The sequence below is a fragment of the Gymnoscopelus braueri genome (genome assembly GCF_963280865.1).
Source record: "Gymnoscopelus braueri genome assembly, chromosome: 13".
NCBI classification, from domain to species: Eukaryota; Metazoa; Chordata; class Actinopteri; order Myctophiformes; family Myctophidae; genus Gymnoscopelus; species Gymnoscopelus braueri.
Window position 1 is genome coordinate 46521914 of NC_137615.1, and position 13874 is coordinate 46535787.

Sequence of the window (13874 nt, forward strand, 5' to 3'; positions counted from 1 at the left end):
TGACATCATCGATGGGGATTCCAAGATAATGGAAACAACAGACATTCGCTTACTGGAAAGATAGCATGCTGAACTAGAAGTTACTGTGCTTGTGCATCAATAAAAACAAATTATAAATTATAAATTCTGTTTGAAATTACTGTACCAAACCTGCCTACCGATTATGTCATTGGTAGGCAGGTTTCTTACTGTCCACAGCCCTCCTCTGAGACAGAGTGAGTAGACAAAATGGTGCCATTTCATAATGAGCATTAGTGACAAGAGGCACGGATAAGCACGGCAATTGTTTCAAATTAGCAACGTTGCCGTTATAATTTTTTTCCTCCAAATCCTGTTGCCTATGTTAATAAAACTCTAAATGAAGTATTAATACAAATCCATGTACCGCTTACGTCCATCTACGCTATTATCTTAACAAGCCGGAATTAACTTAACTGGAAATACAAGGGTTTATTTTTTGGAGAGATGAGTGGTGTTCAATTAGAACAGAACCAGAGATGTCTTGGGACCATGTCCGATCATGTCATCCTGATGACGCCACGATGAAGAAGTCTTATACCGTCGCTGTCGGGTAGAAACCGCTTATCTTCATATTTGAACTTCCGTGTTTTTACGTAAATTAACTTCTTGATCATACTAGTGTCACACAAAGGTATCAAAAGTAGCAGATCCACAAGCTCGAAACGCGGCGCTTTGATCTTGTCGATCTACTACTTATGTTGTTTTTGAATTTGAATCGTGAAAAGAAACGGTTTTGAACATATGAGGTTTCCACCCGAGAGACAATATGGAAGATAAGGTTGAAAATGTATGAAATGCTCCTTCAATATACTCTACCATACAGATTGCTTAAAGATCTTTCAACCAATCAGATTGGTTTTATTCTTTCAAATAGAAGTTCTGGAATCCGGATTACAGCTTTTAATAGTTGCCAAGTTATAACTGGACTGTCCTAGACTGTGGGAATAACATGATATCTAGGAGTGTTCCCCTTTACAATAACCTATTTTATTCACACACACACAACATAGATTATAGATAACTGACTTGAAGTTATTCAGTTACTTGTTAGTAAAAGGTTTCAAGTTACTTCTGTTGGTCAACCGTGGTTTACAATGTCCTCTATTAGAACAGTAAGACCATTACCAAACACCAAAAAAACAGCCATAATGAATCTCAAATATCCGATCAGACACATGAACTGGATTGGTCTAAGCTAGCTTGTTGACATTTACATTAAAGGAGGAGTTCACCCAAAGAAGGACTTATTTTCTATCAATTGCACACCCCATGAAGCCTTGAATCCATGGATTTATTTTTGTTTTTGTGGCATTCCTAAGCCAATAATTTGATTCCCGTCTCCTACCGGCTAATGTATCCGGTAGGAGACACAAAGTAGATTATTTGTGTCTCCTACCGGATACACACCCGATCATCAAATTATTGGCTCAGGAATGCCACAAAAACAAAAATAAATCCATGAATTCAAGGCTTCATGGGGTGTGCAATTGATAGAAAATAAGTAATTTTGTGGGTGAACTCCTCCTTTAACCACTTAAACCCTATGCTTACATACAGAATAAGGACACTAGGGTTCAAGTGGTTAAAAAAATCTAGTGATTGAATGATTTTTCCTAAACAAGGTGTTCCTCAAAAATTCACATGGAAAAACAGCCCACCTTCCTCCCCATTAAAATAACTACAAGTTATACAGTTTTGTAAATACTGGTAGGATTGTCACAGCGAAACAACAAAAGAGAAGAGAAAATACTATTTTTCTTTTACATTAAGATCTTGACATGAAGTCAGGTTAACATAAATGTAACAGACTGAGCCTTACAGGCTTTTATGGAGACAAAAAGAAAAACATAAGAAGCGACTTTCACAGTGGCTGTGGTTTTGTTGCAATAAAATCAACCAGCATGCTTTGTGGCTAAACCTTTACTTTTTTCATGTGAACCCCCCCATACACACTTCCTCTCATCTTCACACACGAGGTCACAGTCTTTTTGTCTTGTAATGGCGCACTGTTCACTTCAGCACGGAATTCACCACAAGTCCTACCCGATACACAACTAAAGGAAATGCATAGATACGTGTACTGTAGATAGACAGCCAGGTAAAACCGTTCCCCATATTGAGGGAAATGGTGACTCAAAGCCATTGGGGGCGTGGGGGGGGGGGGACTGTAAACGATGGCCAAGCTCTCGACGGGCCCAGGAACTGAACAGAAACCCGATAAGACAAGAAACTCGCTAACCTTTCAACATGACAGAACCCTGGTTCGACAACTTCACCACTATCCTCCGACCACCTGCTTTCCTTGGAGATTTCTTTAAGAAACTGGACCAGTGTAGTCAATACAGTCTTGAGCCCGATTGATAATATCGGCCAAAACGACATTATCGTTTTGGCCGATATATCAGCTATTATTTCACTTTTTGGACGACATCGGTTTTGACAATTATGCAGCCAATGTGTCCCACTTTTTAAACCACTTTCTACCTGGCACCCCTATTTTGGGCATGTCATTTTAAGTGAAAATATTTTTTGGGGGAAGATTTTCAAAAATAGCAGATCTACAAGCTACAATTAGATTGTTATTTTTGAACATCTCTGAATATGGCCTTAGTGGTAAAATAAAATTACCGTTTTCATTTTTACTAAACATCCGTAATCGGTGGTCTAGGGACTCTCGGATCGGCATCGCGGCCCAAAAATCTGGCATCAGTCAGGCTCTAACGTGGTCACATTCAGCGAATGCCTGCTGCCATACCGCTTAGACTCATCCTGTTCATTCAATTAAAAAATCCTCAAAATACTGTCCAGCATCTAAAGTCTTGACCTTAAAAGGAGGAGACAGCACGCAGGTTTGGGTTCAGGCGACCGAGGGCAGGATGAGCTCAGGTTCCTTTTTTCAGAAGACCAGCACCTTCCAGCCGGAGTGGGCGAAGGAGCAGCCGAAACAGAGGCAGTCCACCGCCTGCTCCAGCAGCCAATCGAACACCACCTCCCGGCTTCCGGAGCCGATGGTCACCCTCAGCTTGAAGTTGCTGCCGTCGGCCGGGTCGGTCTTGCTGAGGGGGAACATGCTGACCACCTCCATGTCGAAGGTGACGGCCGAGCCCACGCCGATGGCGGGCAGCTGGTTGGTCATCTCTTTGCCGTTAACCGACACTGCACCTGGAGAGGGGGAGATGAGTATAAACAATTAAAATGTCACCTTCAAAGATGCATTAGACATTCTCAACCTTTTTCATTTCAAGGACCCCCAGTTTGATATGTAATGGACCCCCCATTCGATAAAATTCCTTTTATCTCTGCAGCCCCAATCTACATAGTAAAATCATCTGTGTTTAATTAACTTAGTGTACAAATGGAACCAAATGTTACAATAAACAGAATTGGCTGTGTTCGTAGGTATTAAGATGGCAATGGGAGGGCGTGCAGAACTGAGAGGAACAGCGTGTTCCTCCACATCCGTTAAGTCCTCCTGGTGAAACCCCTCACTGTCAGGTGAAAAGAAGTAGCTGGAGGAGACATGTGTGTTGGATAAGACATCTGATTGTCTTGAATTTTTTTTGTATATACTCTGGCAGAGAAAGAGTTAAACTATGGCGTTCAAGGAGGCCGCGAGAACAGAACATGACGAAGGCCTCAGGTCATATCCAGAGAGATGTGTGTGTGTGTGCACATACCGCTGGTGGAGATGCAGACCGCCTGGTCTCTCTGCAGCGACTCTCCTCCGCTGTTAGACTCCACACACACCCCCAAGCTGTCCCTGCGATCAATCTGACCTGCTGCTGAGATCCTACACACACACACACCACACACACACACACACACACACACACACACACACACACACACACACACACACTTTCATATACACTCCTTTCTCCATTATGTTTTGCTTGTATCTATAAAGTTGCAATTACTATACTGTACATATGTACGTATGTTGACTTTCCACACCAGTAGAAGAGGGAGAGCACATTATTGTCCCTTACAGATACATTCCTCATCTGTGAAGCACATCTTAACATCTTTTCATGGAATTTTGCTGACATACGAGTCAACAGTAAAGAGGGTAAAATGCTGACAATTTCACATTACGTAATGCTAACATGCATGGATAAGATAGATCAGATGGCTTTGTGTGTGTGTGTGTGTGTGTGTGTGTGTGTGTGTGTGTGTGTGTGTGTGTGTGTGTGTGTGTGCATGTATGTTGGCCTTCAACTATCGATTATCTTCTTTATCTACTTTTTCAATGAATAATCTTGAATAATCTAGAAGCACTTTTAAAAAATATATATCAACGAATCCACATGAAAAAAAAAATTGTTTTATCGACTAAATCAATTTGTCAGATTAACCACTTACGACTTGTGTCCTACAATGGCGTCGCACACAGCGAACACAGCGAACACAGCGAAAATAGCCAATCTACAAGCTTTCAACACGTCACACTGCAATGTGAAGCTTGTAGTTTGGCTATTTTTGAAAAAACTTTTTTTTGTCATAATATGTTTTTGACTGATTAAATATATTTGTTCGATTAACTGTAGCAGCCGCACACATGCGTGTATGTGTGTGTGTGAGTGTGAGTGTGAGTGTTTATGTGTGCATACTGACTTGAAGGTGAGGGTCTGTCCACAGAAGTAGGTGGGTGCGTTTGAGTAGAGGACAGGATAGCGCGACGGGGAGGAGTCACTGCGCATGGCGATGTTCCTCCTACTGCTCAGCATGTAGCCCTCCGTTCCTGGACGCCACTCTGGAGGAAATACATTACAACCAGTCAACAAACACTGTCCTACCGATGAAAGGTAGTGTAAGAAGTGATATTTTTTGGTTAAAACAAAACGTTTTGTTAAAAAGTTCTATATTGTTGCTGTCGGGCAGAAACCACTTATTTCCATATTCTGACTTTTTGTGTTTTTTCGTGAATTAACGCCCTACTTGATCATACTACAGCGTCACATACTTTTGAAATTGAATACTGAAAAGTAAGAGTTTTGGACATAATAAGAGGTTTCTACCCGACAGAGACGATCTTTTGATAAAAATCATTGCTATAGATATATTACATTCATGTATTCGGTAACAGGGGTCTCCCCGTCTCTTTAATAAACAGAAAAGACATCTTCAGGTGGGTTGGCAATTTCATCCAATCAGGAAAGAGTACCCATTATTATCAGCTGAAATCTTTATAGTGTTCCAGTTCCAATTTTGTCTGCACATTTCTGTGTGTTATCACTTCCAGTTTCACTTGTTCATCCTGTATCCTTGTAGGAGTTCTCTCTCCTGATTGGATGAATTTTTAATCCTGACCTGAAAATGTATTTTCTGTTTACTAAAGAGCTGGAGAGACAGGGAGACACCTGTTACTGAATAATTACTATCAGAATATAGAATATAGAATTATTAAAAATTACTTACTGCACCTTGAACTGATCAAGGTGCAGGCGCTCAATAGGAGTTTATGCGGTTATGGAAAGTACTGTACTCGAATTTTGAGGACATTAGTTGAGTATTTAAATGTTTTAATACTTCTTCTACTACATCTCATAGGCAAATAATGCACGTTCTACTCCAATACATGGACTAGTATGCTATTTACTTTGTAGATTTAAACTATTAAAAAAAAATGCATTCACCACTTCGCCCCATTTTTATACTTTGTCTATTCGAAAACGGCAAATATAAAAGAAATAGAAATAAAAGGAAAAAAACTGCAAATATGATAAGAATACTTCTTCCACCACTGCTGGAATGATTGATTGACTACTTTTATTAGTCAGAAATGTAAACAGCACGAGGTACAGTCAGACATTAAGGCTAAAAGGATAACACAATAAAGTCCTGGGGACTCGTTTCCATGGTGGTCCTGGTGTGTCATCATGTCAGCTCACCGTGCGGGGCCAGCGTGGTGTATCCGGTCTGCGGGACGCTCCAGGGGCTCCACTCGGTGCGGCCCTCGCCGCGGGCACACACCCTGAACAGGTACTCGCTGTGCGGGTCCAGGTGCAGCACCAGGAACTCACGCTCCCCGCCGATGTAGGCGTCATCGTACTGCGCTCCGCCGCTGCCAGCACGCCGGTACTGCAGGCGGTAGTCTGCTGCCGTGAAGTCCTCGTCCACCTGACAAGCAAAACACACACACACACACACACACACACACACAGGGCTCACTCAAATAATTGCGATTAACGATTTAATTGTGTTTTTGGTATTGAACATTGGGACATTTGAAGCCTTTTAGGCTTTGTAATAAAAAATTGCACGCGGCAGATATGACAAATAACTGAAATATACAAAGAAATTATTGACATATTTAATCATTTTATACATGCCGCGTTGTAAGCTTGTAGATCTGCTATTTCTGCTTTTTTTATATTTGAAAATGTGTGGAAACTTTTCAAAATGGAAATGATTATAATTGCGATTATCTCAAATAATTGCGATTAGATGATTATGTAATAATTGTGACAGGCCTACGCACGCAAAGATTTTAATTTCTTTATTTGGATTTTTCATTGCAGACATGAATCGTCTCAAAATTCAAATATATCTAAGAGTCAAAATACGATGCAAGATCATGATCACAATATTGTCTATATATAGCATAGACACAAGCAGACTACAAAAACAGTTCCGATATATATGGCATTGTCCTTTCCATATGAAATGACCGCCAATGAAAGGAGACACAGAACAGAATTTGACTAATAGTCTTGTCCCTTTTCTTTTGCCAGTCCAACAATGTGTAGCACACACACACACACACACACACACACACACACACACACACACACACACACACACACACACACACACACACACACACACACACACACACACACACACACACACACACACACACACACACACACACACACACACACACACCTTATGCACCTGCCCTAAGCTGCCAAATATCAGAGCAGTTATTTGACAATTATACCCACATCATGCAGGGATTGCATGTGCAAGTGGTTGATATTTATTTATTGATTGTTTTGCAGCTGAAGCAAGTATCCATGCACATGTCAAAGAGTCTTGGTGGTTTCATATTGGCTCAGGAATGTGACAAAAACAAAGAAGTCTCCATGAATTCAAGTCTCCATGGGGTGACTAATTGATAGAAAAAAAGATTTTTACTATCCCTTTAAAGAAATAGTTCACCCAAAAATGACGTATTTTCTATCAATTACATACCCCATGAAGCCTTGAATTCATGGAGATTTTCTTTTGTTTTTGACGCATTCCTGAGCCAATAATTTGATGATGTTTCCGATAGGAGACACAAAGAGACTCCTTTGAGTCTCCTACTGGATACATTAGCAGCTTTCCGCCGGAAATCTAATTATTGGCTTAGGAATGCGACAAAAACAAAAAATCTCCCTGAATTCAATGCTTCATGGGGTGTGTAATTGATAGGAAAAAAAAGTTTTTTTTTGGGTGAACTATCCCTTTATGCATGTTTTTAAAACGTCCCTAGGGTGGGGGCAGCTTTGATCCATGAACCATAATTGTTCCTCACCTTACACCAGCGGACCAGCACCCCTCCAGGCCTCTCCTGCAGCTCCTCGATCAGGACGGGGGGGTGTGAGGACACAAAGCCGTGGCGGGCCACGCGCTCCCTCAGCACCCCCAGCAGAGAGTCATCCAGCTGGGCCGAGACGCACGGCACGTCCACCAGCGCTGGAACCTCCGGCAGGCTGCCCCAAAATAACCCATTAAGACCTGAGGGCAATTCTACAAAGGCCTTCTAAAATCAGCAGTTCTCAGACACTCAAGATTTTTTTTTTAAGTTCAGAAAATAGCAGATGTGAGCTTGTACAGCCAACGCAAAAATTGTACAGCCAATCTAAAATGACACAGATGCTTCCCCAGATTGAAAGGGATAAACAACCCACAGAAACCAGAATGTTACGCGAAAGCACTAAACGCACGCACACACACACACACACTTGAATTATTTTATTTGGATCTGCACAAGAAGCAAATAGATAATAGATCCAAACACTTTGTGGACTGTACACAATTGCATTTAGCTTCTTCTACCTCTATGACAAATAAAACCTTCTTGATTCTTTACTCCAAACACTGATCAGAAGAAGGCTACATTATGGTCAAACCAGGTAAAAATGCATGATGCACACAAATGATAACACATAGATGACTTAACGTATCATACACAGAAAATGAGGATATATGAAACATCGTCTTAAACGTCGCACTTTTTTATATCATGTTTTAGTGGAGCCATGAAGCGACTGAGTAGTTACAATATGTTGCACAATATAAAGATTTCTCCTAATCTAATAATGCCCTGTATGCCTGGACTGGATAAGACAATTACCATAAATGAGTTTCATGGGGGGGGGGGGGGGGCTCAACAGGACAGAGAGTTGTTTAAGGGAATTGAACCTGCGACCTCTCAGCTACAGGACTGTCTCTCAGACCTAGACCAATTTGTAACTCTCAGCGTTAAATGAACATGGACTCTCACCTGTCCAGTTGGATGTGGAGGGCCTTCTTAGTGAAACTGCCCAGCTTGTCTTCCTTCTCCCCCAGTCCACAGCGCAATGCAGCCTCCCCTGGACGGACACACACAGGATTTATTGTCTTGTAAAGCATTGTCACAATCATTTTAACCCCTTTATCCATATTTTATACTTTGGCTATTCAAAAATAGCAGATCTACAAGCTCATAGCGCGGCACCGAGTGCAAATCTCTGAATATATATTTTTTAAAGCGAACATTTGTAACTCAAACTTTGCTTCTGGGAGTCCCTGGAACAAAATATTTTGAGATGGGTCCACGGCCAAATACATATAATTTTGGGGGTCCTTGACATGAAAAAGTTAGAGAACCACTGTTGTAAAGCACAGACCAACACAAATGATGATGGTACTGTATCAGTAAAAATAACCCTTACATTATCAACACCTGTAGCAGCATTAGTTCTAGCTCCATGGCTGGTTTTAAGTTCTCCCTTAAGAGATGGCTCACTACCAGTGCAACCTAAAAGTACATTTTTTAATTAGGGTTCGTATCCCCCCCCGCACACGTGCACGCGCACGCGCACACACACACACACACACACACACACACACACACACACACACACACACACACACATAAGCACACGGCACACGCGCATGCACGCATACACATACAGATACAGATACTCACACACACGCCCGCACCCACACCAAGATCAACAGGACCACGATGGAAATAAGCTTCTGGCTTTCTTGTGTCTATCCTTTTGACTATTCCCTGTGTACATTGTTTTGTTATGTGCAAATTGTCAATACATCAATCAATCAATCAATCTTGATGGGAAGAAACGTTGTGAAAAATATTTAATGTTTTCGCCTAAAATATTACGAGGCCAGGTGAAAAGTATTAACAAGAGTTTGTGACTAAATAATAACTACTTGGGATCCATTGGAACAATGGTTTTGGACATACATACATACAGAACGTGCATGTAAGGTTTCCATCCGAAGGTGTTGTTCTTTTCTGATCACTTCAGCTGCGCGGCGCCAGATGCATATAGAGTCTAACATGTGTTGACAATAAAGCTGATCCAGAATCTGTGCTGCAGCAGACATGTGTCTGGAACAGCTGGTGAAAGGGACTGACTGTATGCGTCTTACACTATGAGACAGCTTCAACAAACACACGAGTTTGTAATAATAATGTCAAAATCTATTATCTTCGTAGTGATTATTCTATCGAATTAATCGAATAATCAAGAAGCGCACTTTTGCATAATTATAAAATAAAATTACATATCAATTGAATGAATTGATTAGTCTTATTATTTACATATTTACCACTAATTTAGCTATTTAGATTAGACCGATTAAGTGTTGCACTCCTACACAGGTGTTAAGAATCTCTGCCATTACCCGTAACAGCTTTGTAATCCAAACCAGCTGTGCGCTATTATATTGCAGTGTTATTTATATATACATACTACTGTAGCTACATGCTGTATACGTCAACACATCAATGACTACTGAGCTACCGCAGTCCTCACTGGAGCCACGCCGTTCCCCTCTGGACCCCAACAGCCACATGATTCCATTTCTTTTGTTATCCACACAGACAGAGCTTAAAGTACAGGACACTCACTGCCTACAATGTTGTATGCAGTATAGATGGGTTTCCTGTTTGTAAACATGAGAGGATGATGCGCGCGCAGTGGCGGGATGAGCCTGTAGAGGGCGCTATTACCCGCAGCAGCTCTGGCCATTGTACATTCAGAAAATAAATGGTCTTCACCAGGTTTAATGAAAGTAGATTAAATGATGCAGTTTGTAATATCTTCTTTACTCAATAAAAATGATTTGTCGAAAGTTGGATCTGTTTGTATATAATAGCAGCATTATGCCTATTATGCCTATAATAGCAGCATTATGCCTATCTAAATCCCGAAAATAACGAGAGAGTGAATGGCGCTTCCGGTTCGTTCTCCCCCGCGCATGCGCAGATTGCGCACTCTGCTCTGTGATGACGTCGCGCGGAAACCCATCTATAGCATGTGACAATAAACCTTGAACCTTGTGTGGCGTCAGATTGATGGAGGCCCCTAGGCCAGTGGTTCTCAACCAGTGGTCCGGGGACCACCAGTGGTCCTTGGGGGGGTTCCAGGGGGTCCCCAGCCAAATTAATAGTTAGGAACCAAATTGACCCTTATGTGTCTTAAATGAACACTAATGATGATGATGATACAGTGTAGATTGGGACCCCCAAGAAATCAAAATGGTCGAGTCCCTGGGATATCCCTGGGTCTGTGGGCTAATATGTGTCAATTTGGGGGTCCTTGACGTGATTTTTTTTAAAAACCACTGCCCTAGACCAATCGTCTTTTAGGGTCCCTCTACACGCTAACCAGGACAAGCAAGTCGGGTGGACATGCAAACACACGTGTGGGTCAAGAAAGCACCTGTAGACATTTCATCATACAGTCTACAATCTGAAGTTTTTATATGCTATTTTTTGATGATATATGTAATGAAAAACGACAAAAGAATCTTAAAAGTGTGCTGCAAGGGATATTTTTGGTTAAACTAGTTTAAGCTCTATATTCTGATATTAATCAGAATCTTAACACTATCGCAAATTAATGCTTACTATGGGAATAAAGAATCTTGTGAGTGTGAGAACTACTGATTTAGAAGAAGTAGAATCAGTCTTAACCCATTCAATCCGGGAACGCATCTGTGTCACTTTAGATTTCTTTGGCTATTCAAAAATAGCAGATCTACAAGCTCATAGCGCGAGTGCCGCGCTATGAGCTTGTAGATCTGCTATTTTTCATTTTGGGGCTCCTTGACATGAAAAGGTTTGAGAACCACTGATATGTAAGTTTTTTCAAAAAACTGTTAGGATTTAGAAGACATTTGTAGAATCTCCAGAAGCAAAGATTTGAGTTACAAATGTTTACTTGAAAAAATATATATTCACAGATTTGCAAAAATAGCAAATCTACAAGCTCATGATCTGCTATTTTTCAATAGCCAAAGAGATCTAAAATGACACGGATGCGTTCCCGGTCTTAAAGGGTTAATCACAATTATTTGTATGACTACTAATGGTCCAGTAAACTTTCGTGATGGTGACAGCCCTAGGTATGAACCCACCCTCTCGGAGCAGCTCGTCGGCCTGTCCCACGCCGTGCTCGATGAGGCTCTGGCAGTCGTCCAGGGGACGCACGCTGTCCGTCTCGATGGCGTCCACCTCGGCCAGCAGGGCGCTCAGCCGCTCGGCCAGCAGGCGCACCGCCGCCGCCTGGAGCTCGGCAAAGTGCCTCCGCAGGGCGTCCCGCGCCTGCCCCGAGCTGCCCCGCACCTGGAGGGAGAGGGTTGGGGAGGAGGAGAGAGACCACAGGAGGTCAGGCTATAGTGTCAATAGCTGGCTCAGGGCCAATGTGTAGGCCTCGCAATAAGAAAATAATAGCCAGCACTCCGAAGTCCTTCTGGTACTTTTAACACATTTTTTTGCAAATCTTTGAATACATACATTTTTAACTCAACTCTTTTCTTCTGAGGGGTCCCTGGAACAAAATATTTTGAGATGGGGGGGGGGGGGGGGGGGTCTGCGGACAAATACATATCATTTTGGGTGGTCCTTGACATGAAAAAGTTTGAGAACCACGGATATTATAGCAATGTAAGTTTAAAAAAGAAAACACTGTTAGGATTTAGAAAACACATTTGTAGAATCCCCAGAAGCAAAGATTTGAGTAAAAAATGTTGTCTTTAAAAAAATATCTATATATTCAAAGATTTGCACACATTTTCCACGATTTTTCAAGAAATAGCAGATCCACAAGCAGATCCACAAGCCCTCGTAGCGTGGCACCGAGTGCCACGCTACGAGCTTGTAGATCTGCACTCTGCAAATTGCATTTATATTAGGGTGTGCTCGTTTTCGTTTCTACCGTGACTAGGCCTGTCCGGCCTATACCGATAGCATTGCTATAGTGTGTTTGTTCAGTAACAGGGGACTCCTATCGCTCCGGTTCTTAAAACAGAAAATACATTTTCAAGTCGGAATAACAATTTGAACTCAGCCAGGATTGAAGCCAGGAAGAAACAAAAAGTGCAGACATTGGAACTGGAACACTATAAAATGTAAGCTGATAACTGGGTTCAGTCTCCTGAATGGATGAAATTGGCTAACCCTAACCCTAACCTGAAAATGATTTTTTTTTTGTTTTACTAAAGAGCTGGAGAGACCGCTGTTACTGAACAAACACTCTATATCAGGGGTTTTCAACTGATTTTGACCCAGGGACCACCATCCTGACTAAGAGCAACCTGGGGACCACCACTATCATAGACCCACCCCACACAATAGTGGTGGGGGGTTCATGCACCACAGGGAGCTGGAGAAAATAGCTAAAATATCAATATAATATCTAATAAAATACAGTGATTTTGTTTGAAAATGATGGAATATGATTAAGGATTACTGTGATTATGGTAAGCTCACATTTCATATCACACATACAATACAGTAAGAACTCCTGTAAGTTATTAAAAGTAGAAAGAAAGAAAAAAGCAGAAAAAAAAGTTGTTGTTTTTTTATGTTATGCATGGCCAGGGACCACCTGCAATACCTCCGCGGACCACCAGTGGCGGTTGAAAACCCCTGTTCTATATTGTGGTAGTAATCATTGCTGGCTATAGAGCTTTAACATTTAACATCTTTTAAACAATACTTTTAGTTTAAACCAAAACAAATATCACACCATCTTTAATTATCCTTTTATGGTGACATTTCTCTGCATTCCCTTTAACTTTGCCTCTGACTGACTACTAACGCTAGCATAGGTCCTGGGTGTGGGGAAGAAAAATGCAGAAGTTAATCTGATTACAGTAAATAAAGACACATGATAGAAGGAGGCAGATTGCCCAATTGTGTAACTGTGGAAGTTTGGACCATACTGAGGCCTCAGATATCACGGTTTGAATCATTGTATCACTTTCAAGTCGTATGGTGCAGCACTACTAAACCAACTGGCGGGAAAAAGCAATGAAGAATGTAGCAATGAAGAATGTAGAAAAATATAATCATGTCATATCATGTAATACTACATACGTTTCAAAATCTTGCACAAAATATTAATCAGAATCACTTTTTTCACTTTTCACACAGAACAACTCTTCTCACTGATGAGTAAGAGGCGCATCACATTTTTCAGCTGAAAATCTGTTCAGCGAGCGATGCGGTCGTAAGAAGTATGATTTACGGTTTTAGAGATGGACAGAGAGGGGAAGAGAAAACACACAGCGGGGGAGACACATACAGTACACACACACACACACACACACACACACACACACGA

General features: G+C 41.5%; 1 protein-coding gene across 1 annotated transcript in view; it reads right to left on the bottom strand.

Annotated features, from left to right (window-relative positions):
• Positions 1 to 1015: 1015 nt before the first annotated feature.
• Positions 1016 to 13874, bottom strand: part of crlf3 (cytokine receptor-like factor 3) — a 29422-nt gene continuing 16563 nt past the window's right edge. The window contains exons 3-9 of the mRNA XM_080447542.1: positions 11665 to 11872; positions 8516 to 8603; positions 7544 to 7721; positions 5913 to 6141; positions 4636 to 4774; positions 3699 to 3811; positions 1016 to 3183 (exon numbers count right to left, since the gene is read on the bottom strand). Of these exons, the coding sequence (XP_080303668.1) occupies positions 2918 to 3183; positions 3699 to 3811; positions 4636 to 4774; positions 5913 to 6141; positions 7544 to 7721; positions 8516 to 8603; positions 11665 to 11872 (1221 nt within the window). The 3' untranslated portion in view covers positions 1016 to 2917. The remainder of the gene's footprint in view (positions 3184 to 3698; positions 3812 to 4635; positions 4775 to 5912; positions 6142 to 7543; positions 7722 to 8515; positions 8604 to 11664; positions 11873 to 13874) is intronic.